We start from the raw sequence: 24786 nt of genomic DNA, 5'->3' as shown, positions 1-24786 counted from the left end.
TGGAAGATGAAAGATGAACCCAGAAAGACAGTCCGCTCCAGCTCGCAATGCACCAATCAACCAGCCTATCCCTGACCGAAGTAGGTGTATAAACGCCACATGCCCAAGAGAGAAGAGAGAAATAGGCATGGAAGTAAAGCCAGTAAATGAAGGTAATGGATCACGTATGCCACTCTCCAGACGTTGCCGGTCGGCAGTCAGAACAACCGAATACAATAGGCAGATTGTTCGCAACTACGACGCATTCCATGTCATGGTTCTGGGCTTTCCTTGACGCCAACTCCGCTCTGGTAACGTCGAACCAAACGTCCCGGACTGAGCCGTGGAGATGCACATTGGGTGCGTTTTCAAATACCAATGAGTTCATGTCATCCTTTTCGTTAAGCGTGATGTCATGGTGGAAGTTATACATAAAGTCCTTTCGCTGTATTCGTTGGCTACCACCATCTCCGATCTCCGCTGAGAAATACTCCACAGTCCGTAGGAAGGGAGACACGGTCAGCAAAGAGCCGATCCAACTGTCATCCGAAACTCCAGGCTCGTCGGGGGGTACGGTGTGCTGTAAATAGGATACCAAAAGTTGCATGCAATGATGTGTTGATATGAGCGTAGAAGTGTCTGTAAAAGGTGGTGCCTGCACTATGTTCCGCTGCAACTCCTGATACATGTCTTTGCGGATATGCGGTGGTATCGGCACAGGTAATCGCCCGGCCTCGAAGTCACGCAAAAGAACATTTGTTTGCTCACGTCGTGCTTCGGCGTAGGTTTCAAGGAAGTATAGAGTATAATACCTATCAGTTAATTCGGTTAGCATTCTGGTATAGTTCAGGGTGTCTGAAACTCACATAAGTGGTGAGAGATGGAACCAGATCCTTGCAGTTGCTCTCTTCATGAATTCACCTCGGTCTATCCTTGAGGGGAATGATGCTTTCATATAGCCCGGCTCGCTGTGTACGAATCGATCCACAACACGGTCCGCGAGGTAGTAGCAAAGTTTCGAGCAGAGCTTCTGCCGCCGGCGGAGACTATACACATAGCGGAAGGTATAGAGATGGCCACCTCTAGCGCTCTTTGCAGGTGGGAAAAGGTCCGACAATAGAACCACGTCATCCGCTGGATTCCGTGTATACGTTCTTTGGCTATCTATCGGGGACGGGAGGGTTCCGTGGCGGCGCTGGCGGAGGTATTGACGTGCGATCAATTGCTCATGGGTAGTGAGAATTTGGTTGAAGGCTTTGCAGACCAATTTCAACGAAAGGAAGTCCGTGACCCCGCAGTATGCAAATATTGTGATCTGGAGTTCGACTGGAAGGAGATCCCATGGCGACGATGTGGGGATTTGACGGTTAACTTGAGCGACACTGGGATTATGTTAGCACTGCCTCGACCGCTCAGCTTAAAATCCAAAGGTACAGAGAGCGCCATACACAGACAATGAGGAAGAAGACGGGAACACCCTGTGCCGAGACGAGGCACGCTTTTCAGTTTCAGCCTGCTTCCTGAGGCTGGAAGCGCGGGCTCTTTTCACTTGGGACGAAAGTAAGTGCAGAAGAGAACTCATCATCAAATGAAGGCAGACATGGAGATTCGAAGCCCCGGCTTCATCACCACCAAAGAAAAGGTACAACCACCCCGAAGCCAGAAGGCTGGTTTTGGAGTTGGCGGCTCCATGAATCCTGTTTTCCGTCTGTTGATCAAGAAGGGAGGAGCGGATGACTAAGCGAGCTCACTGGCAGGGGCAGTGCAGTTGAAACATGTGGGCAAGCTTTCTGGTTTCATGAGGGTGGCTTCGGGAGGCCTAACGAAGCTATAATTGGTTTGAGTTGGTGGTCAGCTTGGTGGGTGGTGCTGTCCGTGAAGCCAGAAAAGATACCGGTCGATGCCTCGATGCGATCGGGCCCAGACCTCCAACCACCAATAGTATGGCTTACGTCACTGGCCAAAGGGATTGCGTGAAGATACCCCAAGTCTCTCAAGTATATATGAGGTGAACAATCCCTCCAGTTCGGCAGGTTTTCCAACATCAAGTGTACGAACGAAGATGAGCGACAACATCCTTATCATCGGCGCTACAAGGGGCCTGGGCGCTTCGCTTCGAGATCTATATGCATCAAAGCCCTCAACCGAACGGGTCTTCGTAACCACTCGGGCTGATAAGGCACCGGAGTCTCAGCCGCGCGTTTCATGGATTCCGAATGTTGATCTGACGAAGCCTGATGTCGGACAGAAGCTCCTCTCGCAACTCCCCTCCTCGCTCTACCTTTCAACCGTGATCATCAACGCGGGGTACTTCGGCTTTGAGAGCTTTGACACGCCGGACTGGGACAAGGAGGTGCAAATGTACACCACCTCCGCCATCGCTCCAGTCTTTATAGTCCAGCAGCTTGTCAAGGCCGGGGCCGTGACCAAGGGCAGCAAGGTGATTCTCGTCAGCAGCGAGAGCGGCAGCATCACGTTGCGCCACGAGAAGGAGGGAGGTGGGAACTATGGCCACCATGCTAGCAAAGCGGCTCTCAACATGGTGGGGAAGCTGCTAAGCTTGGACTTGAGGTCCAGTGGTGTAGCCGTGGGTCTAGTCCATCCCGGATTCATGCGGACGGAGATGACCAAGAGTGTGGGATTCGATAAGTACTGGGATGCTGGTGGAGGTGAGCCCAATCCATAACCCTTATTTCCCCATTGATGCTGCTAAAGAAACCCCTAGCTGTTACTCCCGATGAAGCAGCTCAATCACTCGCTGTGTTTATTGACGGCTTTGACATTAGCAAGACTGGCCAATATTGGGCACCACGGGGTCCTCGGTACGCTTCTTCGAAATAGCCCCAAACAAGATGAGAAAAATCGCTCCACTGACGGTAGTCATTCAGGGACATTGGGACCGCGGAGGCGGTCTTGGGAGCCGATTTGCCGACTCCCTTACAGCTACCTTGGTAGTAGATGTTCTGCCAGTGAATACCGAACAGACCTAAGACGGACATGATTGACGAGAGATCATGATCAAATCAGATGATATATGAGTTAGTATTGCCACAGAATGAAGTTTAATACTCTGTAAATGCTCCTTATGGCTACTACTTCTACGACTACTGGTACTATCACCAGCAGTCCCGACGGTGGTAACTCATTCAGCCCACAGCCAGACCTAGCTTCGATGAGCAAACAAAACTCAGGATAAGAGAAGGACAAACCTTAGGATCTGCCACACTTGCCCTAAGAGCAACAGAAGAGCTGCGGTCTGGAGAAGGAAGCAGCACAGAATTAGACTCACCCCGTTTTCCGAAACAGAGCGTCGAACGCGGTTCTAGAAAGGCCCTGCTTCCAATAGGAAAGAACGGCCTGCCACCGAGATAGGTCTAGTCCACGGCACCTGCCTTGCGAGCATAAGAACCTGGTGCCCTAAAAACCTTGGAAGGCAGGCGCCACTGCTGCTTTGGATGGACTGGGGAAAGAGCGATGGACTCCTACGTCCCGTACCACCTGCCTCCTGGGATTTCGCAGCAGCGAAGGCACGATTGCTCAAGATTGGCAGGAGCACTAAGCATTCATCGCACTTGCCTTACCGAAATGAACAGGGATTCGCGAACCGGGGAAGGCGCCAAGGAAAAGTGTTCATTGGGGCGAAAGTGCCCCTTTGTTGCCGTGTAAAAGGTACCATCGTCAGGACACCGTCGCAAGGACGGCCACCGGGAGCTAGTGTACCTGGGTAGTAGGAGGCAAGAGAAATTCCATGGTATCATGCAATTCTTCCTGCTGTGGAATGATAGAAAGGACACCGATTAGGAAGGCGCGACAGGCCTTGGGCCCGGCAATTGTTGGGATCCGAAGGAGCGATGGGCGATCGCGACCCGTCGCACTTGCCTTGGATTGGATACAGAATAATCGGTCTTATCGGAAGGAGCAGTCGGGATGTGTGAGGGAGTAGATCGCGGTTGCCATGCAAAGAATGGATACCGCAAGTTGGAAGAGACGACCAGGGAGAGAATGATATGTCGGAGGGGCGATGAGCAAGGACCAGCAAAAGGAATATTCTATCTGCACTCTGGGAAGGCACGTTACGAAGTGCCCAATTTTTTTTTTTAAAAAAAATAAACTCTAAGGCAGTTTTAAGATATCCTTGATTAATTCCACAATTGTTTAGTGATATTCTCCAAGTATTGTTGACGAGGGAGCCGGGACAGTACACCTGAGCAAAAAGGGGGGGAAAAAAAGGTGATTTTTGCATCATCCGTGAATCGAACACGGGCCTCGTCGATGGCAACGACGAATTCTACCACTAGACCAATGATGCTAAGTACAGATCACATTCTCATATTCTGACTATATGTTGAACCTGGAAGTAAGGTCGAAGCAAATGAACAAGTCAAAAGCCGTTAAAAGCGCTCGGGAAATATGGCGAGGTCGGCCGAAAAGGCGTCCAAAGCCCATCCAGACATATCACGAGTCTACGATGGTACACTTTCAATACGAAGGAAAATATAATCGACAATGCCCACATCGCAAGAGGGCTGACTGCGGTGGGTGCGATACCCACCTCTTGGCCCCAATTGAAAGGAGAAAGGTTCCAAATATTCAAAATGTGAATGTTGAAGCGATTTACATCGAGACTGGCTGCCGAAGATGAGCTCGACGGAACGAAGTGGTCACTTCCGTCGCAATATTTGTATCGAGCCATAGGGGGGGAATGCATCTGCCGAACCTCCAAAACGCACTTCACTGGAGAGACTCGGCCCTCCCAACAATTCCCTGTAACGGCGACATTGAAGCATCCATATCTGACAACCCACCACGACCAACATCAGACGGAACCATCATCGCCGCCAGAAAGCCAGCCAATTTCCCAATCCAGTTATACGACGACAGACCAGTGAGAATCCTGGAACAAGAGCTGTGGAGCACTGCCACATTGTGCCCGTCGCCCGGCGAGCTCAGTTCGAGAACTGCGCATCGAATTTGGTGGCTTGGCGCGCCGCTTCCAGATCAGAGAAGCCGTGAGTTGGGGGGGCTTTGCGATAATGGAGTGCTTGAGAGCCAAGATGAGGGTTGTGGAGCAGAAAATTATCCACACGGAAGAGCTCCGTGCTTGCATGAAACTCCGCATCGAAGGACATCAACATTGGTCCACTTGACTCACATGATTGAAAGGCTCGCTTGCCCGAGAACCAAGGCGTGATATGTGGCAGTGCTCGAGCCTCTGGGCTTTGAGAATGATGTAACAATTTGTGGAGTTTGTCAAGGAGGACAACAACAATCTGGCCGATGGATTGTTGGCCCAAGCAACCAAGACAAGAACAAGCCAAAGAGAACATTGGAAAAGTTGGTCCTCCTCCCTCTCAGCCTTGGGAGCGGAGCCCATTAGCATCGCCTGTCCAATGCAATTGCGGGAAGATGCGAACTTCCCCAGACAGTGCACTGCCCAGCAGAACCAGCGCCCCACGCCAGGAGGCCGTGTTTGCCGACCGTGGCCAAGCTCCCCAACGCCCAGTGACGTCCCTGATGCCGACCTCAGCCAACTCTACTTAAACATCGGGAGTCGCCCTTTCTTTTTCCATCCTAGCTTCGAGAGCAAAAATCCAAATTCACGAGGCATTCTCGTGGTCTCTCAACCAGCTTTATCAACAGGGTCATCGCATACCCTCTCGCTGTCATCGTCAACCGCAAGTTGCTATTAACCCAATTCCCTCCACAATGTCGGCTGAAGGAAGCTCCACCATCAACGGGAAACACCCTGCCCACCCTGCCCACCACGACCACGGTGGTCTCGTCCATGTGCAGCCACCGCGCCTGTCTGACTTGCAGCCCAAGTACGCCTCCGTGATCGAGCATGATGAAAGCAACCCCGAGGCGCACGGGTGGTATGCATCTTTCAGTATGTCAAGCCCCCTGGGAGTCGAGCACTGGGAAGCTAGCGCTGACGAAGGTTCCTACTTTAGAGCACTCTCTTGGAGAGTGCATCGGCGCTCTGGGTATTGTTCCCTGCTGCCCTTGCCCGAACCCCTTCAGGCCCGTTCAACAAGGTGAAGTCGGTCTGGTGACGCGATTCGGCCGGTGCGTAATTTACAGAGCAGGAATACACCAACTGAAGAAATGTTACTAACAGCACCCTAGATTCGAACGCGCAGTGGACCCCGGTCTAGTCAAGGTCAACCCTCTGAGTGAGCATCTTATTACCATCGATGTGAAGATCCAGATCGTCGAGGTGCCTCGCCAGGTCTGCATGACCAAAGACAATGTCACTCTGAACTTGACATCCGTCATCTACTACCAAGTCGTCTCGCCTCACAAGGCGGCGTTTGGTATTTCCAACATCCGTCAAGCGCTCGTGGAGCGTACCCAGACCACGCTGCGACATGTTATTGGTGCGCGTGTCTTGCAGGATGTGATCGAACGCCGTGAGGAGATCGCCCAGTCGACATCGGAGATCATTGAGGAAGTCGCCGCGGGATGGGGTGTTAATGTCGAATCCATGCTTATCAAGGACATCATCTTCAGCGATGACCTCCAGGACTCTCTCTCTATGGCTGCGCAGTCCAAGCGTATCGGTGAGAGCAAGGTCATTGCTGCTCGCGCCGAAGTCGAGTCTGCCAAGCTCATGCGACAAGTATGCTGGCAATCTCCTTTCTAAAACGATAGAAGTGCTAATAATCATCTACAGGCCGCCGATATCCTGTCATCTGCTCCGGCTATGCAGATCCGATACCTCGAGGCGATGCAAGCTATGGCCAAGACGGCGAACAGCAAGGTTATTTTCCTTCCTGCTACTAACCAGACGGTTCAGCAGCAAATGGCGACTGCCGAAGGTGCTGGCGAAGGACCTAGCCGCTACGCCCCTCCCTCTGGGCAAAATAACGATGGATTCCAGCACGCGATCAACGCACGTGTGGTGGAGGACATCTGAGCGCGACGCGTTCGATTACGGGGCATGAGTGATGGGATTGATTTGGAACTTTTGTAATTGTCGGCTCTGTGGCCTTGTCCTTTTTTTGTTGAACCACGATACCCGCCTTTTCTCTTGAAATTGTATTAATTGAATTCAGTCGACTTGTGTCCAAAGCCTGCTTTCTTTGCGGTGACCAGTGGTATATTCGGAATTGTCACACCGCATCGAGCTACCCAAATTGCAGTAAAAGTAAATCTCAAGACGAGCCTTGTGATTCTTACTAGGTCCCCTGTGTCTTGTATCGTCCATACCCCATCCTGCCACGAAGCAGTGGCGGGCGGTGAGCCTCGAATCGAGGTGAGTTCAGTGTGGGGACATCTTCCTTCAGGTCCAGCAGACAGTCCAGGATGTTTACTGCTTCGGCCTTGAAAGATGCCAACTCACGATAACCGGTCTCCTTCATACCAACCCAATGGCCCCATCACAAGCTCCCAGCGCAGATTCATCATCTACGCAGCAACACGCATCGACAAACACACCAGCTCCCGACTACACAAACCCGTCCTTTGACCCCGTCGACTTCCTCAATGACGTCCTCCCGCCACTGGCCCTGCCGTCGCAATCACAGCCCCAGAGCCCCCGGGCCGTAAACCTCGCAGACCTCTCCACCCGAGTTCAATCTATCCTCTCACAGGCCAACGCACAGAACATACGGCACTCCGCGACTCTCACAACTCTCACCGACGAGATCCTCCGCAGCGGCAACCGCCTCGCGTATGAAGTTGAAGTCCTCCGCGGCGAGACGATAACCCTCTCCGAATTGTTGACGGAGGGACTAGCCGAAGAAATTTCACGGTTTACGGATACGGCATCGACGGTCGGAGAGGAGGGTCAAGACAAAGATAAAGACCAAGATACGAGTGGGGATGGCGAAGAAAAACTGACTGCGGTCGAGGAACCGGAATACATAACTAATCTAAGGACACTCAACCAAGTCCGCGCGCGTCTGGAAGATGTCGTGAAGACCTTTGGCGACGCAATGGAATGGCCGCTCCCACCCTCCGAGACGTCACTCGCCTCGTCGTTCATCTCTGTTTCCGCGCCGGAGCCGGGACCTGACAGTCATAGTCGCGAGGAGAAGGGGCAAGAAGTGGCAAGGAAACTGCGCGCGGAGATTTCCGAGTTACTGGATAGCGACCCTGGTCTTGCTGGGGTCGAGGCGGCGACGCGCAGGGTCGAGGCAATACGGACGCTGGCGACGGTGTGGAAAGGGACGGCGGAGGAGAAGGCCAGGAGTCGGTTTGTGGAGGGGTTAGTGAAGATGGTTGAGGAGCGACGGAGGGCGATCGAGGCTGCGGCAGCGCCGTCGCGACAGACATTTACTTCTGGCCATTCGCGGGGCCATCAACGGCAGGAGAGTGAAGGGCCTGGGGGTGGGATTTTCAGGAATCTACAGCGGTTACGGGATGAGATTTATTTGGAGTGATCTGGCGAAGCGTTGCTTTCCTCTGCTGTATGGGTATGTATGTAAGGGTGTTGGCTGGGATGGTTTATGTGCCGAAAACATTGTTATGGCATTGCATGCGCCATTTACTGGCATTTACAAGGAATATCGTCATCGAGTTGGCGGCGAGCGTTGCGGCCGCCTCTTTCCCAACTCGGAGAACCTGGGGTGTTGAATCAACCCAAGCTGGAATGCTTTTCCATGAGGAGCATAGCCTCGGCAGTCCCAAGAGCGTCTGTACGAGCCTGTGCCATGGTTAACGAGCGAATCCTTGCCGCTCGTGGGGGCCGGAGTTGCATGGCCAACATCACCGGCAGGGCCTCGGAACAGAAGGGGAAAGATCCCTGAGGCCCTTGCAGGAGACGAAGACGGGCGCTCCTCCGCCCCGATGAAAAGCGTGGTGCAAGATGAAGATCCGTCGTGTCCAGCGAGCAGGATTCCACCAATCGCCCCCGCTGTCAACCTGAAACGGCATGGGTTGGGGTCCGACAGTCGATTACGCGGCCAGCGGTAAAAAAGAAAAAAAGGTGAAAGACAGTGGAAGGGGGGCTTGGCTTGGCTGGTTGACAGATGTGAGGCTCAGTCGAGGTTCGCGAGCATTGTATATAGAACGCAGCAGACTCAGTGCCTGGAGGGGAGACAGTCAGTCGATCGATGCCAGAGAGAAGAAGATTGGCAGGCGCTCATCTGAAACGCCATCCAGAAAAGCCTTCCAAGGTTTCCGCTGCGTCTCCTCCGAGCCCGTGGCGATCGCTGAGGCTTTCGTCATCACAGATACGCGAGTCGGCGACTGCAACATGGCCTCTTCTCTCGCTCGTTGATCTTCTCCTTTTCTTTCTTAAACTCCGTCCCATCCTGAGTTCGATTTTCCCTTCCATGGTGGTCACGTTTTGCGCAGGCATGTTCATCTTCAACGTTGGCCCGTTCCACAACTAAAATCGGCGATCGCCCCCCCCCTTGCTCTCAGAAGAACATCAGGATTCAACACCTTCTCTCGTTCACATGGACTCCGGTGGCCTTCTGGACAGCCTGGATGGCTCTGTGCCTGGTCCATGGGTTGATCAGTACAATTCCTGGCGATTGTCCGCCACGAGATTTCTACAACAGAGCAACTACCGTCGTCCGCGACCGCGACCATTCCGGACGGCTTTCATAGGCGCAGCATGCTTCTTTGTGCTGATCCTCCTCTTGCGCTCTTCCGGCAGCGAGGTAAGTCTTTTGATGGAATTATAGTGGGTCGGAAGACAATTGACACTCGCAGCCGGAGGTCAACTACTGGCTCCAATATCCCTCATATCACCCCTTCCACGAGAAACCCGAAGACGCCACGATTGTTTCCCCCAAACTCTCACTCGACCGCAATGATACCTTGCCGCATAATCTACAGAAGACTAATCCGTCATTCCATCTCGTCCTGCCCGCCACGCGGAGTACACCCGGCCTCTGCCGTGCGCTGACTTCGGCCATGATCATGGATTACCCCCCGCCGACTCTCGTTCGCTACGGGAGACAACTGCCCGAAGGCTCAACCGGACACGATTATATGGTTGATAGAATTACCGGAATATACAACTTCCTCGCATACACCCCACGATTGGAGGACCACGACATCGTGCTGATTGTAGACGGTTTCGATATCTTTTTCCAGTTGCCTCCGGAAGTCCTCATTACACGCTACCAGGAGCTGTTGCGGGAGACGAATGCCAAGTTACGCGAGAAGTACGGTATGGTGACGGTGGAGCGACCATTCCGCAAGGACGGAGTGGAAACACTCCAAAAGTACTCCCAGCGCGTGATTTTCTCGGCGAGTAAGGAATGCTTCCACGCTCTTGGTGAGGATGCGGGCTGTGTTAGCGTCCCTCGTTCTTCACTCCCTCCAGACGCGTACGGGTGGAAGACGGATACGCAGGAACAATTGACTCGGCCACGATGGCTGAAGCCCGGTGCCGTTATCGGGCAAGTGGCAGACCTAAAATTGATCTATGCGCAAGTTCTACGATTCGTCGAGGAGCACCGCGCCGTTGAGGGCGATTACCTTGCTTTGACGCAGATGTACGGCCGGCAGGAGTACGTTCGCGAGCTGGAACGACTGAGAACTACAAGCGGTTTCAGGGAGACGTTATACAGGTGGATTGGCATCTCTGAGGCGACGAATATCACTAGTGTGAGTCCGAGCCTGGAGTCTGGACAACGGTACGAGTATGGGATTGGCGTGGACTTCGAATCTCGACTATTTTTCAACTCGGTCAATGCGAAGCAGGACGTCGAATGGCTGAAATACAACAACATCACCAAGACATCAAGAGTGCAGATGGAACACCGCGTACCCAGAGAGCATCGTCTGCTACTCCCCGATGATGTTTCAGAACAAAACCTAGGCAACCCTTTCACGCAGCCGAAATTTGGAAAGGACGAATACATAAATCCCCCATGGAACGACACTTTGGACTATCTCCCGAAAAATCGATCATGGGACAATGTCCCTCTGCTGACGAACATCCATTCTGCGGAAGTTCCGGTGCTTGTCCATATGAACTCCAAAGAAAAACGGACTGTTCGGGATACCTGGTGGTCGAACATGTGGTACTTCCCCTGGGCTCGAGCTCTCCTTCGCAAATACATGCGTGCACAGACCGGCTTCGACGCCGCCCAAGACGCGCTCCTAGGCGGGCGGGACTGGTGGGATGCACGCGGCGGCGCCGGGGGCATTTGGACGGACAAGGGCGAGTGGATCGATTATCCGGAGGTCTGTTCTGGGTTTGAGCGCGACGTCTTTGATGACGATATGGGAGTCTTTGGAGAGGAAGGAGGAGACGGCTACGGTGGACCCGTCTACAATCGGTTTGGCAATTTGATCAAGGGGAGAGAATTCTAACCCTGCCTAACATTTTACTTATGCATGTTAGTGCGCGCTGCGCACCTTGCACCTTGCTTTTGGCGTTGGGGTCTGTCTTGTCCCCCTTATGGATGGCGTACGGTTGACGATCTCTTGCTTCCAATTTCTTTACTGTTACCCCAAAGATACCAGATAGATGCGAGCGATGCTACGAGTATGCATATAGCTGTAGCCAATAGACTGAACCACTACTTCGTGTTTTCCATCGATCTCCCAAACGCCAGAACCGGGTATATATATACACGAAACCACATATCAATACAGACACCCTAATGCGACTACGTCGTGGGGTCCCCCAACGTCTCTCGAATAATCGCCAGAATCTCACTCACATTCTCATCGCTCAACCTCTGCTCCCGCTCCTCAATCACTGTATCAATGAGCGCCAGCGCCCCATAATCACCCGCCGCCCCTTCACCTTCTTCTCCCTCGACACCATCCCCATCAACCCCCTGGTCCGCTTCCTCTCCCTCATCCCCCACAGCAACCTCCCCGTTATGGTCAAGGTCAACCTCCATCCGCTCATCTTCCTGCACCCCGCCACCACTCTCACCAGTAGACCCGGCACCCGCCGCCGCCGGCAACCCAATCCCCAGATTAGCAATCATCAGTACCTCCCCCTTCGTCAACCCATACGGCTGCAACCTCGTAATCAGCTCCCGCAGCGCATGATCTAACCCGGTCTGCTCCTCCTGTCCATGATCCTCTCGCTTCTCCGCCTTCCAATCCTCACCCTCCGCCGAAGCAGGCAACGAATTTTGCGGATACCTCAGGAGATGCGGCGCAAGACGAGCCGCATAGTTATGTATCTACGGCGCGATCAAAATGGTTCGTCAGCCCTCGCCCTCGCCTATGCCTTCCAAATTACAAAGCCAAACCAGGAACTAGCGAGGAAGAGAAAAGGGGAATGTGGGAGATGGGGGAACACCAACCTCCTTAACAACGGTATTATGATCGCGCAGATCAGGACTCGGGATCCAGTGGCGCTGGTTCACGCCTGGTGGGGGGTTTGGTGGGCGACGTGGTGGGTTTGCGGAGAGGTACGAGAGGACTTCGATGTTTGTGAGGGTTGCGGATTGGGGATCTATTATCTTTTCATCCGTTAGCTCTTTTTTTTTTTCAAAGAGAAAAGGGCCCAGCGTAGAGAGAGACGTACCCTCATTGTGAATCGCCGGGGTGAATGATGGTCGTGCTCGACAATGCTGGTGGTGACTCGTGAGGGGGAGGGAAAAATTAGGCGGTGTCCATAGAATATCCCGAATTTTGCCGGCAGAATTTGGCAGTTGCTCTCCTGAAGAGTGGCGGTAACTCGTACGACATCTATGCAAATCTCGCAAGGAGATGTGATTCTCATATAATATTCCCGATCGAGATTTCGTTGTGTGAGCTGCTATCCAGCCGCGCTCTCTATGATGTGGTATTTTGTTCGGCTATTTGATGTGTGGTGGTAGACGGCCCAGTGGTAGTCGTTTGGGATTGGGATTCTCTGGATGAAGAGGGCTAGATAGAGGGTTTAAGGAGGAGGGTCATTCTGAAGAAATGCAAAGGAGATATAGTGTAAGAAATTGAGGAGGCAGATAAATGATCAACATGTTTAGATTGACTTATATGCCGAAACCAAGCTGAAGCCCAACAACAGTTGTATTAAAAGAAAATCTGAAGCACCTTGCGCCGGGAGGGACCAACAATTCCCGTCCTGAATGCCACCCAAACAATTGCAACTAGCAGCGAGAATAAATCACAGAAAAATCAACCCACATGGTGTGATATCATACAGAAGAAAGGAAGAAAATCTGTCGCAAGAGCTTTTAGTTTTAGTCATCCCTCTTCTTTTTCTTCTTCTTGCCGTCTGCGCCGTCGTTGTCGTCTGATCGCTTGCGCTTCTTCTCCTCGCCCTTGGCCGCCTTCTTGGCTTCTTTCTTGGCCTTCTTGATGTCCTTCTTGCTGACGGCGCTGGGGTTCCCAGCAGCGTCAAACTGAATCTCGCCTCGCTCGAGCTTGCGTTTGTATCGCTTGACGCTTAATCCGGCCTTCTCCGCTAGTTTCTCAAGTTCGGACTCCTTCTTGGGCTTCTTCTTGTCGGGTTCCTCCTCCGACTCGTCGGAGTCGGCACCGTTAACGGCAGGTTCTTCGTCGGAGTCGGCGTCAGCCATATCCTCATCCTCAACCTCCTGGATGAGCTTCTTCTTCTTCTTCGCCGGTGTGGCCTCATCCATATCCATAGCATCAGCGTCAGGATTGTATTTCCGGACTTCATTGAGGTTGAATTTCCCAGGCTGAGCGGGTGTTCCGTTCGGTGCGATGGCGACACCACGGGGCTTGAGAGGCTTGCCCTCCAACGCGGCGAGCTTCCTCTCGAGATTGAACCGGGCCTCCGTACCGAGGGCAGACTTCTCCTCCTCCGCCACATCGTCGTCCCAGTCAGCAAGGGCATCGACACGGAGACCGAGAGACGCCTTGGCCGCTAACACACGCGCCATCTTACCCTTGTTCTTTCCGGTGGCTTGACCGATAAGAGAAGCGTGGTAGATGAGACCGTACTTGGGAGTGTCGTGCTTGGTCTTCAGAGCGCGGAAGAGGGCCTTCTCGGCACCGAGGATCTGAAGAGTACTGGCAGGGCTCTTGGAGAGGTTGGACAGGCTACCGGCGTGAGCGATAAGCCGGGCACCAACCAGATCACCGACAAGAGCCGTAAGGTTGGGCGCAATAGCATTCATACGAGCGGTGATATAGCCGGCGAGCTGCGAACGATACTCAGAGAAGCCAATGACCTGCTCGGCCAGAGCCTGTATGTTGTCCAAATCCTCCTCGCTGATTTCTGTACCCATAGACCTGTCCGCTGCCGCCTTCACGGCACCCTCAATCTCTTCGGGAAGAATCTCCGCGAGATCCGAGGACTCCCAGTTGGTTCTCATTCCCATTTTTAAGACTAGCCTTGAGTAGGCGATGTTGTCGTTGAGGATCTTAGCCAGTTCAGGGAAATGCCACCCGTACCATTCCTTCACACGCATGGCGTAGTTGTTCAATTCCTTATCCAAATCATCTAGCAGACCAATGGCCTGGACGATCATAGTGTCGATTTTATCGGGGGAAAACTTGAGCTTGTGTCTGGCAAGAGAGTGGGACAGACCCAGAGACATGGTGGACATGTCTTGGGGAAGGAGGCCGGGAATTAACGTGGGCAAATGTTCACGGATCGCACGATAAATATCGGCTGTTGTGGAATCGGCAACCAGCGAGATGTCAAGACCGGGCAGCTTTCCAATGGCGTTACCTGTAAAGCAAAATGTCAACTACAATGTCGCGGAGAAGGCTTCGCGACCATCTGCACCTACCGAGCTTGGGATCAGCAACGGCCAGCGAGACCTTCTTCTCATCCTTGATCCCATCGAGTAGGCTAGCAAGGCGAGGCGTAACCTTTCCTTCCACAAGGGAAGCAACTTCCTCCAGAGCGGTGGTCGCGCTGTCGAACTTTTGGAAGGTCTTCAGTTTCAGCCTATCTCGATGTTAGACTAGTCCGTGATGGAAAGATTTTCGCCTGCTGATTGGAGATGGCGAGAAGATTTGAACAAAATAGCGGAAGGCCAGAAGATAGACCGGCTTACAGATTTGAAACGCCCTCTGCTGTTGCAGCCTCCGTCGCAAGATCGTCCCGCTTCAAAAGCTTCTTGTCCTTAGCCTTGAGCAGGGCGTAGCCCGCGCTCGTCTCGGTCAGAATAAACAGCGTCATGGTGTGTGGCCTCGACTCCCGGGTGTCGGAGATTCAGATAAGGACGACAGCCAGAGGTGAGGGGGGGAGGGGAAGGCGAAGAGTTGGGCGACCGTGGACTCGATCCTCTGCGAGCGTCCTGCTGGAGGGATTTTTTTTTGCTCCAAACTGAAAAGTGCAGAAAATCCGCTGCCGTGGCTGGTGGCCCACTCGTGTGGCTCGTGCATTGGTGAGGCGGTGCGTAACGCTTATGTAACACCACAAGCCAAAGAACAGCAGGATGCTGGAACGTCCGATACTGATGCGGAGAGACGTTCTGGATACCAGGTATTTGCGATTAACCACCCCACCATGGAGGGACTGTTTTTCAACGTCAACAACGGGTAGGTCAAGATCATGGTTGGGCTCTGAAAACCTCTGGAGCAGCTAGCTGATAGGACCGCAGCTACATCGAGGGGATTGTTCGTGGATATCGGAACAGCCTCCTCAACGGACAACATTATTCGAACCTGACACAATGCGAAACGATCGATGGTGTGCCTCTCAGCGACTCTATTTTCAGTGCCTGCTCTGACTTGCCTTTGGATAGATGTCAAACTGCAGTTGGCGCCTGCATATGGCGACTTCCTCGGAGCTCTTCCTCCCAACCCCTCCACCTCTGCTCTCGCCGGAAAGATGACTGATAAGCTTGTCGCCGAATTCCGCTACCTCCTCGCGCAGGCCACGGGGTCAACCGCTAGATTCCTGCAATTTCTCACGTACGGATATATGATCGACAACATTGCTCTTCTCATTACTGGTACCCTGCATGAGCGTGATACACGGGAACTACTGCAGCGATGCCACCCCCTCGGATGGTTCGAGACATTGCCCGTACTGTGTGTTGCGACAAATATCGAAGAACTGTACAACTCTGTGTTGGTTGAGACACCACTGGCTGGCTACTTCAAGAGCAGTCTTAATCACCAGGACCTAGACGAACTCAACATTGAAATCGTCCGCAATACGCTCTACAAAAACTACCTTGAAGACTTCTACCGATTTGTCACTACCGACCCTGACTTCAAGGGTACGCCGACACAAGAAGTAATGGCAGAAATCCTGGAGTTCGAGGCGGATCGACGTGCTATCAATATCACCCTGAACTCGTTTGGCACAGAGCTTTCCAAGCAGGAGCGGAGGAAGCTCTATCCCGAATTCGGTAAACTCTATCCCGAAGGGTCACTAATGCTTTCTCGGGCCGACGATATTGAAGCTGTGGCGCTGGCCGTGAGCGTATCCTCGGATTACAAAGCGTTCTTTGACGCTGTAGGCCTCACCCAAGGCGGAGGAGGGCTCGGCGGTATGGGAGGTAGCTCCGATGGCAAGAGCTTGGAGGATTTGTTCTACCAAAAAGAGATGGATATGAGCAAGATCGTATTTACCAGACAATTTACCCCTGCTGTGGTGTACGCCTGGATGCGACTGAAAGAACAGGTACGTTAGTTCCGTTGGTTGTTCATCCCTTGGCTAACACTTCCCAGGAAATCCGAAATGTCACCTGGATCTCGGAGTGCATCGCTCAGAATCAAAAGGAAAGAATTGGAAATTTTATCTCGGTTTTCTAAACCTCTCCGTATCGATCTCCTTCGATATCCCCTGTTGATCTCGACCCTTAGCGAACCCACTCTCCCCGCTTCCTTCCATACCCCTTTTGCTTCATGCAATACATTCCCCAGTTGTACGAGCGTATCCATCCATTGGCATAGCCACTTGCCGCTCTGCGACCAGATACCTCTCATTATTATTGAAGGCGTTTGGGCTTTCTTCATGTGATACAGTACCTACACCACTACAACCATTGTCATAGTATAGATGACCGAAATCGAGCTTCTCTGAAACTAATTTACATCAATGGATGTAAACACCAATGGTACCAAATTTAACTATCTGTTACGTTGTGATTAATTCTCCAGATTTCAGATAACTGGGAAACGAGCCAGAACCAGAGCTCAAGGTTTATACTCTTGTGGCAGTCCCCGGCGGCCCTCATCTCTTCTAGCCCGCTAAGATACGAACGAGCTTTTCGACGATAAAGTAAGGCGGGTTTACAACCAAACCAAGCCACCTGGAGTGTACGAGATCGACTCGAAATCAAGCATGGAAACATAGTTCAAATTGATATTTTTAAGTAGAACTCTTAACGGAATATATTTTCTCTACTCCAGGTTAGTTTATTGGTGGAACACGAATGCGCCAGATGTACACAATCTGATCGATTGAATGGAGGAAATAAAACAGTTGATATGAGCCGCATGATTTAATGCCTCGGTGAAGACACACCTCGGGCGGCGGAGCGATGGTAGGTGGCGGAGTTGGAGTCCAGGCCCGGCTGATGCCCTTTGCTGTGGGGGGTCATGAACATGGAGATTTCGTATCCTGAACTGGACATTATTTTGGAAGTTGTCAGATGCAAAGTTGCAGATGAGATATTGACTGGGCCACCTCAGAGAACCCAGAACTGGCAACATGGTCGGGACTTGATCGCGCACGGTGAAGCATGCGAGTGCGTGTATTGTGTCATTGACATATGGTAAATGCGATGAAGAAGGGCAAATGTCTTGAGTATATCGCGTCATAATAGAGTAAAAGAAAAAAGAAAGATTCATCGTGTATGGCTTAAGCTCGATGCTACTTTTTCAAAGGATCTTCATCTCAGTCTTGCATAAAGACCAACCAAACGTGGGAAATAAATGCCATATTAGCCCAGTTACTCGTACTGGAAAAGCGCACTGATACTTTCTCCGTGGTGGACGCGGCGGATTGCCTGGAACGTATGAGTCAAAGATACTCGACGGAGTCAGCAAGGCGGGTGCCTACCTCTGCGAAAACATGGCCGACTTCCAAGACCTCTAGTTTGGGGCATCGGCGCAAGTGCTCTGCCTGATCGACGCTATTGGTCACAATGACTTTGTCGAGGGCGCTGGCATTGATGCGGTCAATAGCGTCACCGCTCAAAATTCCGTGTGTCACCAACGCGTAGACTCTGGAGGCGCCTTCCTTCTTCAGAAGTTTGGCTGCCCGGGTGATCGTGTTCGACGTGTCAGCGAGATCATCGATTAAGATTGCCGTCCGATCTTTCACATCTCCAACCAACATCATGGTAGCGTTCTGGCGGTCCGTAATCCGTGTGGGACGCCGTTCCTGAATAATATTAGGATAATACATAGCAAGGGTTGTGAACGCAAACCTTGTGGATCAAAGCAAATTCTATGCCCATTGAGTCCGCGATCGCCGTCGCCCGTTTCGCTCCACCAGCGTCGGGACTTACAATGACAGTTTGCTTGTAGTTAGGAATGTTCCTGAGGATATAATTCTTAAGAAGTGGGCGCCCGTATAAGTTATCGACGGGAATATCGAAGAACCCTTGATATTGGGGGTCATGAAGGTCCATCGTGATAATGTGGTCCGCACCAGCACAGGTGAGCAGGTCAGCCACGAGGGTGCCCGCTTGAGCCACCCATTGTTTGTATCCGGGGCGTGGTTGGAACTTGTTGATTTTGTCTTTGCTGTCATCGACGCTGCCATTTGGGAGCGTGGACTTGCTGCTATCCGATTTCAGAGAATCGAGAGTGTCACTGCGGGTGAGCCCGTTAGGCTGACGCTTCTTCACAGGGCTGCCGGGAGAGTCCTCCAGCTGAGCTTTTGCTAGACTTCTCTGTAGGTTGTCGACACTGACGCCATTCACATAGCCACCACCCTCAGGCTTTCCTGGATGAGGGGTCGGGGGCGTACTCTCAAAAGTGTAACCATTAGAAGCCTTTGTTTCGACCGAAGATTTAACAAGAGGGGCTCCAGATTTGTTGTAAGGGATATCACTCTGGCGAGAGTATGGGAACAGCGGGAGAACGGCGGTGACTCTGCGGGCGGATGCGGTTTTGCATGCTGAAATGGTGATGAGCAGTTCCAAAAGATGGTCGTTCACTTTCCCACCGCCGGATTGGAGTATGTATACATCTTTCTCACGCACTGATTCCTTAATCTCTACCCTCGTTTCACCGACAGAAAACTTTGACAGAAGTACGTCTGCTGGGGGAATCCCAAGAATATCGCAAACCGTCTGGGTGAGTTGGGGGTGAGACGTGCCCCCAATGACGACGATATTTCGAACCATCGTGGCCAGAATGTCAGTCCTTCAAGAGGAAAATGGTTTCAAGGCGCTGGTCGAAAGTGACGCGAAGAGCGCTGGAGAAACAACTGAACTCGGAAGCGGAGAAAAGCCTGGGAAAATCCGACCAAGCGGGTAATTGAGAGGGGCGGTATGGTCGGGAAGGTTAGCTCGGAACACGCAAGACGAGCAAAGTCGGGAACAGGGAGTCCTGGAGCAGGAAGAGACAGGTGATTATATCATGGCGAGGAGTCAAGAAACACGCCTGGAGGGTAAATATGGAAGAGACATCGATTGAGAAGTAGTGAATCAGGATGTCGTGTGAGCCCATCGTGGAAGAAAAGAAAAAAAGCGTCTCTGGTGGAACCTGCAGCCTCGGATTTTCTGCCGTGCGCGCCTCAGGCTCCGGGCTGCCAGATGAGGATAAGCGTAAGACAGGGGGAGGCGCAAGCTTTGAAGCACTTGCCAACGGCCCCGCAGAAGTCGAGGAGGAAGCTTCGAATCACGGGAATCATCGGCCTGCGGTCAGTGAAGAAGAAAGACAAGGCACAAAAAGAGGCCAAAGCAAAACACCAACATCCAGCGTGCCGTTAGCCATCACCTCTCTCAGACAGGACAGTGACTGTTCTGCCTGTTACGAAAGGGCTAGTAGCTGCTGCTGCATTACACAAAGAGCAGAGTCTCAATTGACCAATAAGTACTTGAAACTGAGAACAGACACGAGAGATAAAGAGATAAAGAAATATGGAAAATCCCAGGGTATCGCTCATCGCTGCAGGTTCAGGTTCCAGGTCCGGGTCCAGGTCCAGGTTTAACCGCTGCACAGAAAGCCCAAGAGTCAAGAAAGGAGCTTGCATTGTAATATTCTGCCAGTTATTGGTACAGTATCAAGTGCCAGGTCCAATAATCCTGCTAGATTCGCGGTCAGTAAGGGTCCAATTCGGGGAAAAAGCCCAAGAGCATCATCCTGGCAAGGAGGTATGCCAGGGCTGGGTTCAGGAGTGATGGCTCACAGATCAAATTTTACATCGAGAGGCAACCTCACACCCTCAGACTTCCACGATTGAGGAGCCCCAGGATGTGCTGAAGGCGACCCTTTCCAGGAGGATGCGACGCACCTGGTTCTTATGCGGGTATCTATATTCCATATGACCCTGCCATCTGTGAGCGTAAAACACTGGATTTATGGGTTTGGAGAAGACTGTGATTGTGCACTTACTTTTGAAGAGTAAACAGTAAGGCGGATGGCATCGCTGGCCCAGATCGGCCTATGACCGCTTCTTGACACAACGAATGATGGAGGATCACAGCCTTGGGCGGCCCTACATCATAGCACTACCCGCTTGCCTCTGTGTTCAGATCTTGGACATGATGGAGACTGCTCTATTTGAGCGCGCCCGACGAAGCTGTGAACGGGCTCGCACCGCGTGACACGCGATGCGGATGAGATGCCGAGGAGAGAATCGAATAACTCTAGAGTTAATGCCTCCAGAGATAAGTATGAGGTGATCGTTAGACTAATCTCAACATTTTTGGAAATCATCGTTTAGAATCTGGCTTCTAATCGCGTGCTTTTCCTCGTTACGGCGACCGTGTCCGTTTGCTCGGGTATGTCGTGGTGCTTAAAGACGTAATGTGTTTAGCCTCCTTCGTGGTCAAAGGCATGATGGCTCCGATTGAATAACGCGATTTTCCCAAGACCGCCAGCTCCTTGAAGCCAGAGCATGGTCAGGCAACAAAAGAGAGTTGGGCAATCATCACCAGTCAGATCAGCGATCTGGGACCTGATGCAGGCATCACGTGAAGTTTAAGGAGGTGGATGACGGGTGGGAGTAAACTAAGCCATAAGTAGGTTAGCTCATTCTGACCAGGCGCTGGACCACAACAAACAGTTGCAAACCACGGCCCGGGGGCGAGGCATCTTCCGCCATCAAGGTCTTTTGTTCACCGATATTCTAAGTCTAACCTTCACGGGAGCCTCTGAAGGACCCTATGGCTTCGAATCAACATTAGTCTTTTGCAATTTTCTCTTTTTCTGTCTTATAAATGCCCGTTCATCTCATTTCTCGGCGTCCCTCTCCGACCACAGCGTCTTTCACGGTTTCCAATGCCTCCAGACACACCAGCACCACCGCGAAACTCTTCTTCTACTTCCAGTTTCTTCTGCGTCTGATAGTATTTTCCGGGATAATATTTCTCGATACTGCACACTTCCGCCACATATTCTCTCCTCGAAATGAATCTTTCATACCCTGGGCCGCAATCTGGTCCAGTCCGCTGGGATCTTTTATTTGTCGGATAGCTGACACCACTAATTCCATTGTCACTGCTCTTGCCAGTGCACTGGTGATATATGGAGTATTTCTAAAGGGCTACACAGGTTAGTTCATGCCTTGTGCAAAGTTCTCATTCTATTTACTCAGCACTAACCTCCGACAGAGGAATCACTTCTAGTTATCCGCGGGTTAGGCATTCAGACGTCCACATCATCCCCCACTTATCTATCCAAAGCTGCAACGAGGTTTATTCCGACAACAGAAATCCAGGATATTGTCATACATGAGGCTTTTAAGGGCTTCGAGGTGCGGTTCTACCTTGCCGTAGTTGTTGTCGGAGAGCCAGAGGTTGTTGTGGTTTTCCCGGTAAGGATACCATCTCTCTCCAAGAAACATAGTTTCTTACCCATCGCTTCCCGATTAGAAGCTATTGCCGAATAGAGCAACGTTAGAAGAGGTCTGGAGGGGCTCTCGGCATTGTCTTTACGATTCGAAGCCATAGAAGGCGTATACTTGCAGCGTCACGGATATTCGTGTTAATTGGCAGTGTGGCTTGCTATTTACATTTCTATCAAGGTATGTACATTCCTGTTTATACTTCCCGGTTGCTCTCCTGCGGATTTTTTCCCAGCCTTCGCTGCTTTGCGAGCCATCTCGCATTAAGGACCTCAACAGACTCTACTTTCCTTTTCTGCATAAGAGGAACATATTTCCCACCAATTTTGCCTTCGTTGGCCCCGTAGAAGACTTTCTGACCCCTTCCTCGTATTTCCCTCTCCAGATCCTTGATATGGCGAAATTGAGCACCACTCTGATCTCCTTGCTGAACGACCAGATCAAGCAAAGCGCCAGCCAGGACTTCATCCATCTTGCGTTGCCTCCAGACGGACCAGAGATCCTCAACCACACCACCGGCTCCAAATTTGCCTCCCCCCTTGGCGTAGTGCGATCTCGCCTGTCTCGGGTCTCCCGCATAAACCCACTCTAGCGCATCCTCGCGACTGTCGCCATTTAGATCGGGAAAGACGCAATCCCAAAGGACTAGTGGAGCATCCGATGCCATTTCGTATGTCGGTCTCCGCGGGTTTTTGGATATATCGAGCAATTCAGGCACAACGGAGGGAGGCTCGAGACCTTGACCTACCAGAAACAGTATTCCAACCATATGTCTCACCTGGTGCCACAGAAAGGCGGAACCCTGTAAATCAAATACATACACCTGACTTCCGGTTGCCGAGGAGCCGCTTAATTCTTCAGCAGCAGTCTCAGCGGCTGGTTGTTCCAAAGCTCGAAATTCTGACTTGCTCACGTAGCCCAGAGGGTTCGTTTTAGGATCGAGTAGCTTGATATCTGATCGGTATATAATTCGCTCAAAATTTTCGAGCTGCTTGCTTGTGTCGACTTTGCAGAAATTTCGAAAATCATGCACACCCTCAAAGTATTTCGCAGCTTCACGCATGGCGTCGATATCTAGCCACCCTTCTCGGTACTTTGGAGGATGAGCGTCTTTTCCACCGCCTCCACGGGGAGCGAGCCCAAGAGGGCCTGGCGTTGGCGAAAATGCGGGCTGTGTGAAGAAGTATTTATAATGACGGCCTCGACAAGAAAAGCGGGCATCGAACCCCTCAGGTGGATGCGGACACCATGCTAGCACACGAATGTCTTCTGGGAGCGTCTTATTTAGCAAGCTTATGTAGGGTAGCTCATCCGCAACATCGTCCCAGTCCTCACCCGCTGCCGCTGCCCCCGACCCAGTGGCCTCGCTCGTGTCCCTCATAGTAGCATCTGAACCCTGAACCGGCCCCGGATCCTTAGGTTTTGGCCGAGCACTGCGCACCTTGATGCCAATAACCTGACCAAAAGCGCTGACACCCCGATCCGTCCGTCCAGCCTTGGAGTACTCACACCCCTCCCAACTCAGCGTAATGGGCTCCGACCCCCTTTCCGAGTCAAGCATTTCCAACCCTTCCTCGTCTCCCATATCTGTCGGAAAGATCAGCCGCGTCTTCCGCAACGCCTTCCACAACTCTTCCTCGATGGTCGGCAAGGGCGTCACATTATTATTCGCGTGCTCAAGCCCGTTATACCTCTGGCCCAGATACGCAAACTTGAGTGCGATAAATCGGAAGTGGTACTTGGATGGGTCCATCTTCCTCGGCGGCTTGGGGATGCGAGCCCCAGGCGCATGTGTGATATCATCCGGTGAGTACTTCCCAGTCGCTAGCCATTTAGGTATCTTCGCTTGCGGCTGGGCTTGGGCTTTCGCTTTCTCAGGAACGGATTGCGCAACCCCGACGCTCGAAGAATGATTCGCGTACGCCGCTGTTCGAGTGTGCAATTGGCGTTCTAACTCAGTGATCCGATCGATTAGGTTGGTGGTACTCCAGGTTGAATAGTCTGGCTGGCCCGGCTGCTGCTTTTGTTCGTGCTGTTCGTGCTGGGGTTGCTGGGACTGCTGTTGTTTGTCCGCTGGCGGACATGGGTTCTTGCCAGACATGATGTCCGCCGCGAGAGAATCGAGCTTGGAGAGACCTTTGTGGGCGTGTCGATGGCTGGCCCTGATGAAAGAGATTGTATTAGTTAAGGCTCGACGCAAAGGTCTTCCTTGAAACCTCCACATCCCCATAGGATGGAGAGAAGGAATTTGTCTGGTTTACGGAGGTCTGGCAGAAAATTTTGGGCTGCGACCTTTGCTGCTGTGTAAACCGTCTGTACTGTAATTTACGAGTTTTGATAAGATAACGAAGCCCGATAAGACACGATAAGCCTGGCGCGCCAGGCTTACAATAAGCTGTCAGTGGATTCATCACAGCTTTACTGAAGTCGTCCTTTACTCCTATAAGGTCTGCCTTTAGTTTCGGAATCCATTTGGTAGTTAGAGACATTAGATATCGACCTGATTACCGCGCTAAGAAGGCATTATTTTGGAAGGAGGGTGTGCTCGACCATTACGAACAACAAGATGCTGAGGGCCTCATGACTATATTTCGGGTAAATGGCAACTTGAACTCGTCGACTGTTAGAAAAATGACGAGAAAGGATTCGCCAAGGATTTGCGAGGAGCTCTGTCAAACGTTTTTGCGTATTTTATCTTGCTGTGGTGCGCTGGAAGAGAAAAACTTGAATTTCTATCGTTCTGGAAAGAGCTCCCCATAGATTCTCCCTTCTCTGACTCGCTCGAGCAGCTTGGAAATATGAATCTTGGAACTCTTAATATTCTGTAACATTGTACTATTACATACAAATTGGCCTCCTTCAGAAGAAAACACGAAGGACTTTTTCGCAAAAGGAGTTGTTTCTAACTCACAAGTAAGTTGCCCCTGGTAGTAAAATCCGTGTCGAAACTCGGGGAATGAGGTCCACCGGACCTGGACATC

At 51.9% G+C, this 24786-nt stretch overlaps 13 protein-coding genes and 1 non-coding gene across 14 annotated transcripts; 8 read left to right on the top strand and 6 right to left on the bottom strand.

The window, feature by feature from the left end:
• Positions 1-160: 160 nt before the first annotated feature.
• On the bottom strand, positions 161-1561 carry BJX67DRAFT_385987 (F-box protein; the record flags this gene model as incomplete). Its single annotated transcript, XM_071033974.1, has 3 exons — positions 161-791; positions 846-1361; positions 1428-1561. The coding sequence occupies 3 exons, from the start codon at positions 1559-1561 to the stop codon at positions 161-163; spliced, it is 1281 nt and encodes a 426-aa protein (XP_070881034.1).
• Positions 1562-1740: 179 nt separating this feature from the next.
• On the top strand, positions 1741-3184 carry BJX67DRAFT_314260 (oxidoreductase, short chain dehydrogenase/reductase family superfamily). Its single transcript, XM_071027204.1, has 3 exons — positions 1741-2648; positions 2705-2801; positions 2868-3184. The coding sequence occupies exons 1-3, from the start codon at positions 2042-2044 to the stop codon at positions 2932-2934; spliced, it is 771 nt and encodes a 256-aa protein (XP_070881033.1). The 5' UTR covers positions 1741-2041; the 3' UTR covers positions 2935-3184.
• Positions 3185-4217: 1033 nt separating this feature from the next.
• BJX67DRAFT_t90 lies at positions 4218-4288 on the bottom strand. The gene has a single exon. It is a non-coding gene; the product is annotated as a tRNA-Gly (tRNA).
• Positions 4289-4456: 168 nt separating this feature from the next.
• BJX67DRAFT_367120 (uncharacterized protein) lies at positions 4457-5254 on the top strand. Its single transcript, XM_071030484.1, has one exon. The coding sequence runs from the start codon at positions 4682-4684 to the stop codon at positions 5168-5170; it is 489 nt and encodes a 162-aa protein (XP_070881032.1). The 5' UTR covers positions 4457-4681; the 3' UTR covers positions 5171-5254.
• Positions 5255-5513: 259 nt separating this feature from the next.
• BJX67DRAFT_367119 (slipin family protein) lies at positions 5514-7249 on the top strand. The gene is made up of 4 exons (XM_071030483.1): positions 5514-5866; positions 5931-6045; positions 6106-6598; positions 6653-7249. Exons 1-4 carry the CDS (start codon positions 5686-5688, stop codon positions 6893-6895), a joined length of 1032 nt encoding a protein of 343 aa, XP_070881031.1. The 5' UTR covers positions 5514-5685; the 3' UTR covers positions 6896-7249.
• BJX67DRAFT_314112 (uncharacterized protein) lies at positions 6987-8609 on the top strand. The gene has a single exon (XM_071027203.1). It carries the CDS (start codon positions 7350-7352, stop codon positions 8361-8363), a length of 1014 nt encoding a protein of 337 aa, XP_070881030.1. The 5' UTR covers positions 6987-7349; the 3' UTR covers positions 8364-8609.
• A 684-nt stretch (positions 8610-9293) lies between these two features.
• Positions 9294-11616, top strand: BJX67DRAFT_314096 (glycosyltransferase domain-containing protein). Its single transcript, XM_071027202.1, has 2 exons — positions 9294-9590; positions 9643-11616. Exons 1-2 carry the CDS (start codon positions 9384-9386, stop codon positions 11254-11256), a joined length of 1821 nt encoding a protein of 606 aa, XP_070881029.1. The 5' UTR covers positions 9294-9383; the 3' UTR covers positions 11257-11616.
• BJX67DRAFT_367113 (uncharacterized protein) lies at positions 11480-12531 on the bottom strand. The gene is made up of 3 exons (XM_071030482.1): positions 12434-12531; positions 12210-12368; positions 11480-12086 (listed from the first exon to the last, which is right to left on the bottom strand). Exons 1-3 carry the CDS (start codon positions 12437-12439, stop codon positions 11556-11558), a joined length of 696 nt encoding a protein of 231 aa, XP_070881028.1. The 5' UTR covers positions 12440-12531; the 3' UTR covers positions 11480-11555.
• On the bottom strand, positions 12532-15143 carry nop58 (RNA-processing protein NOP58). Its single transcript, XM_071030481.1, has 3 exons — positions 14883-15143; positions 14613-14773; positions 12532-14551 (listed from the first exon to the last, which is right to left on the bottom strand). Exons 1-3 carry the CDS (start codon positions 15005-15007, stop codon positions 13092-13094), a joined length of 1746 nt encoding a protein of 581 aa, XP_070881027.1. The 5' UTR covers positions 15008-15143; the 3' UTR covers positions 12532-13091.
• A 146-nt stretch (positions 15144-15289) lies between these two features.
• BJX67DRAFT_367107 (H(+)-transporting V0 sector ATPase subunit d) lies at positions 15290-17215 on the top strand. The gene is made up of 4 exons (XM_071030480.1): positions 15290-15369; positions 15432-15520; positions 15576-16462; positions 16510-17215. Exons 1-4 carry the CDS (start codon positions 15338-15340, stop codon positions 16591-16593), a joined length of 1092 nt encoding a protein of 363 aa, XP_070881026.1. The 5' UTR covers positions 15290-15337; the 3' UTR covers positions 16594-17215.
• Positions 17216-17648: 433 nt separating this feature from the next.
• On the bottom strand, positions 17649-19293 carry BJX67DRAFT_313963 (ribose phosphate diphosphokinase subunit PRS5). Its single transcript, XM_071027200.1, has 3 exons — positions 18216-19293; positions 17846-18169; positions 17649-17792 (listed from the first exon to the last, which is right to left on the bottom strand). Exons 1-3 carry the CDS (start codon positions 19137-19139, stop codon positions 17736-17738), a joined length of 1305 nt encoding a protein of 434 aa, XP_070881025.1. The 5' UTR covers positions 19140-19293; the 3' UTR covers positions 17649-17735.
• BJX67DRAFT_313945 (uncharacterized protein) lies at positions 19294-20204 on the top strand. The gene has a single exon (XM_071027198.1). The coding sequence runs from the start codon at positions 19448-19450 to the stop codon at positions 19946-19948; it is 501 nt and encodes a 166-aa protein (XP_070881024.1). The 5' UTR covers positions 19294-19447; the 3' UTR covers positions 19949-20204.
• A 975-nt stretch (positions 20205-21179) lies between these two features.
• On the top strand, positions 21180-21911 carry BJX67DRAFT_375548 (PIG-H family GPI synthesis protein; the record flags this gene model as incomplete). The annotated part of the gene is made up of 3 exons (XM_071031714.1): positions 21180-21513; positions 21573-21775; positions 21834-21911. The coding sequence occupies 3 exons, from the start codon at positions 21180-21182 to the stop codon at positions 21909-21911; spliced, it is 615 nt and encodes a 204-aa protein (XP_070881023.1).
• BJX67DRAFT_313958 (pseudouridine synthase DEG1) lies at positions 21904-24164 on the bottom strand. Its single transcript, XM_071027199.1, has one exon. It carries the CDS (start codon positions 24033-24035, stop codon positions 22002-22004), a length of 2034 nt encoding a protein of 677 aa, XP_070881022.1. The 5' UTR covers positions 24036-24164; the 3' UTR covers positions 21904-22001.
• Between the last annotated feature and the right edge of the window lie 622 nt (positions 24165-24786).

The sequence above is a fragment of the Aspergillus lucknowensis genome (assembly GCF_044049455.1).
Source record: "Aspergillus lucknowensis strain CBS 449.75 chromosome Unknown BJX67scaffold_74, whole genome shotgun sequence".
In the NCBI taxonomy this organism is placed as follows: Eukaryota; Fungi; Ascomycota; class Eurotiomycetes; order Eurotiales; family Aspergillaceae; genus Aspergillus; species Aspergillus lucknowensis.
Note: the sequence above shows the minus strand (reverse complement) of the source record. Positions and strands in the feature narration are given on the sequence as shown.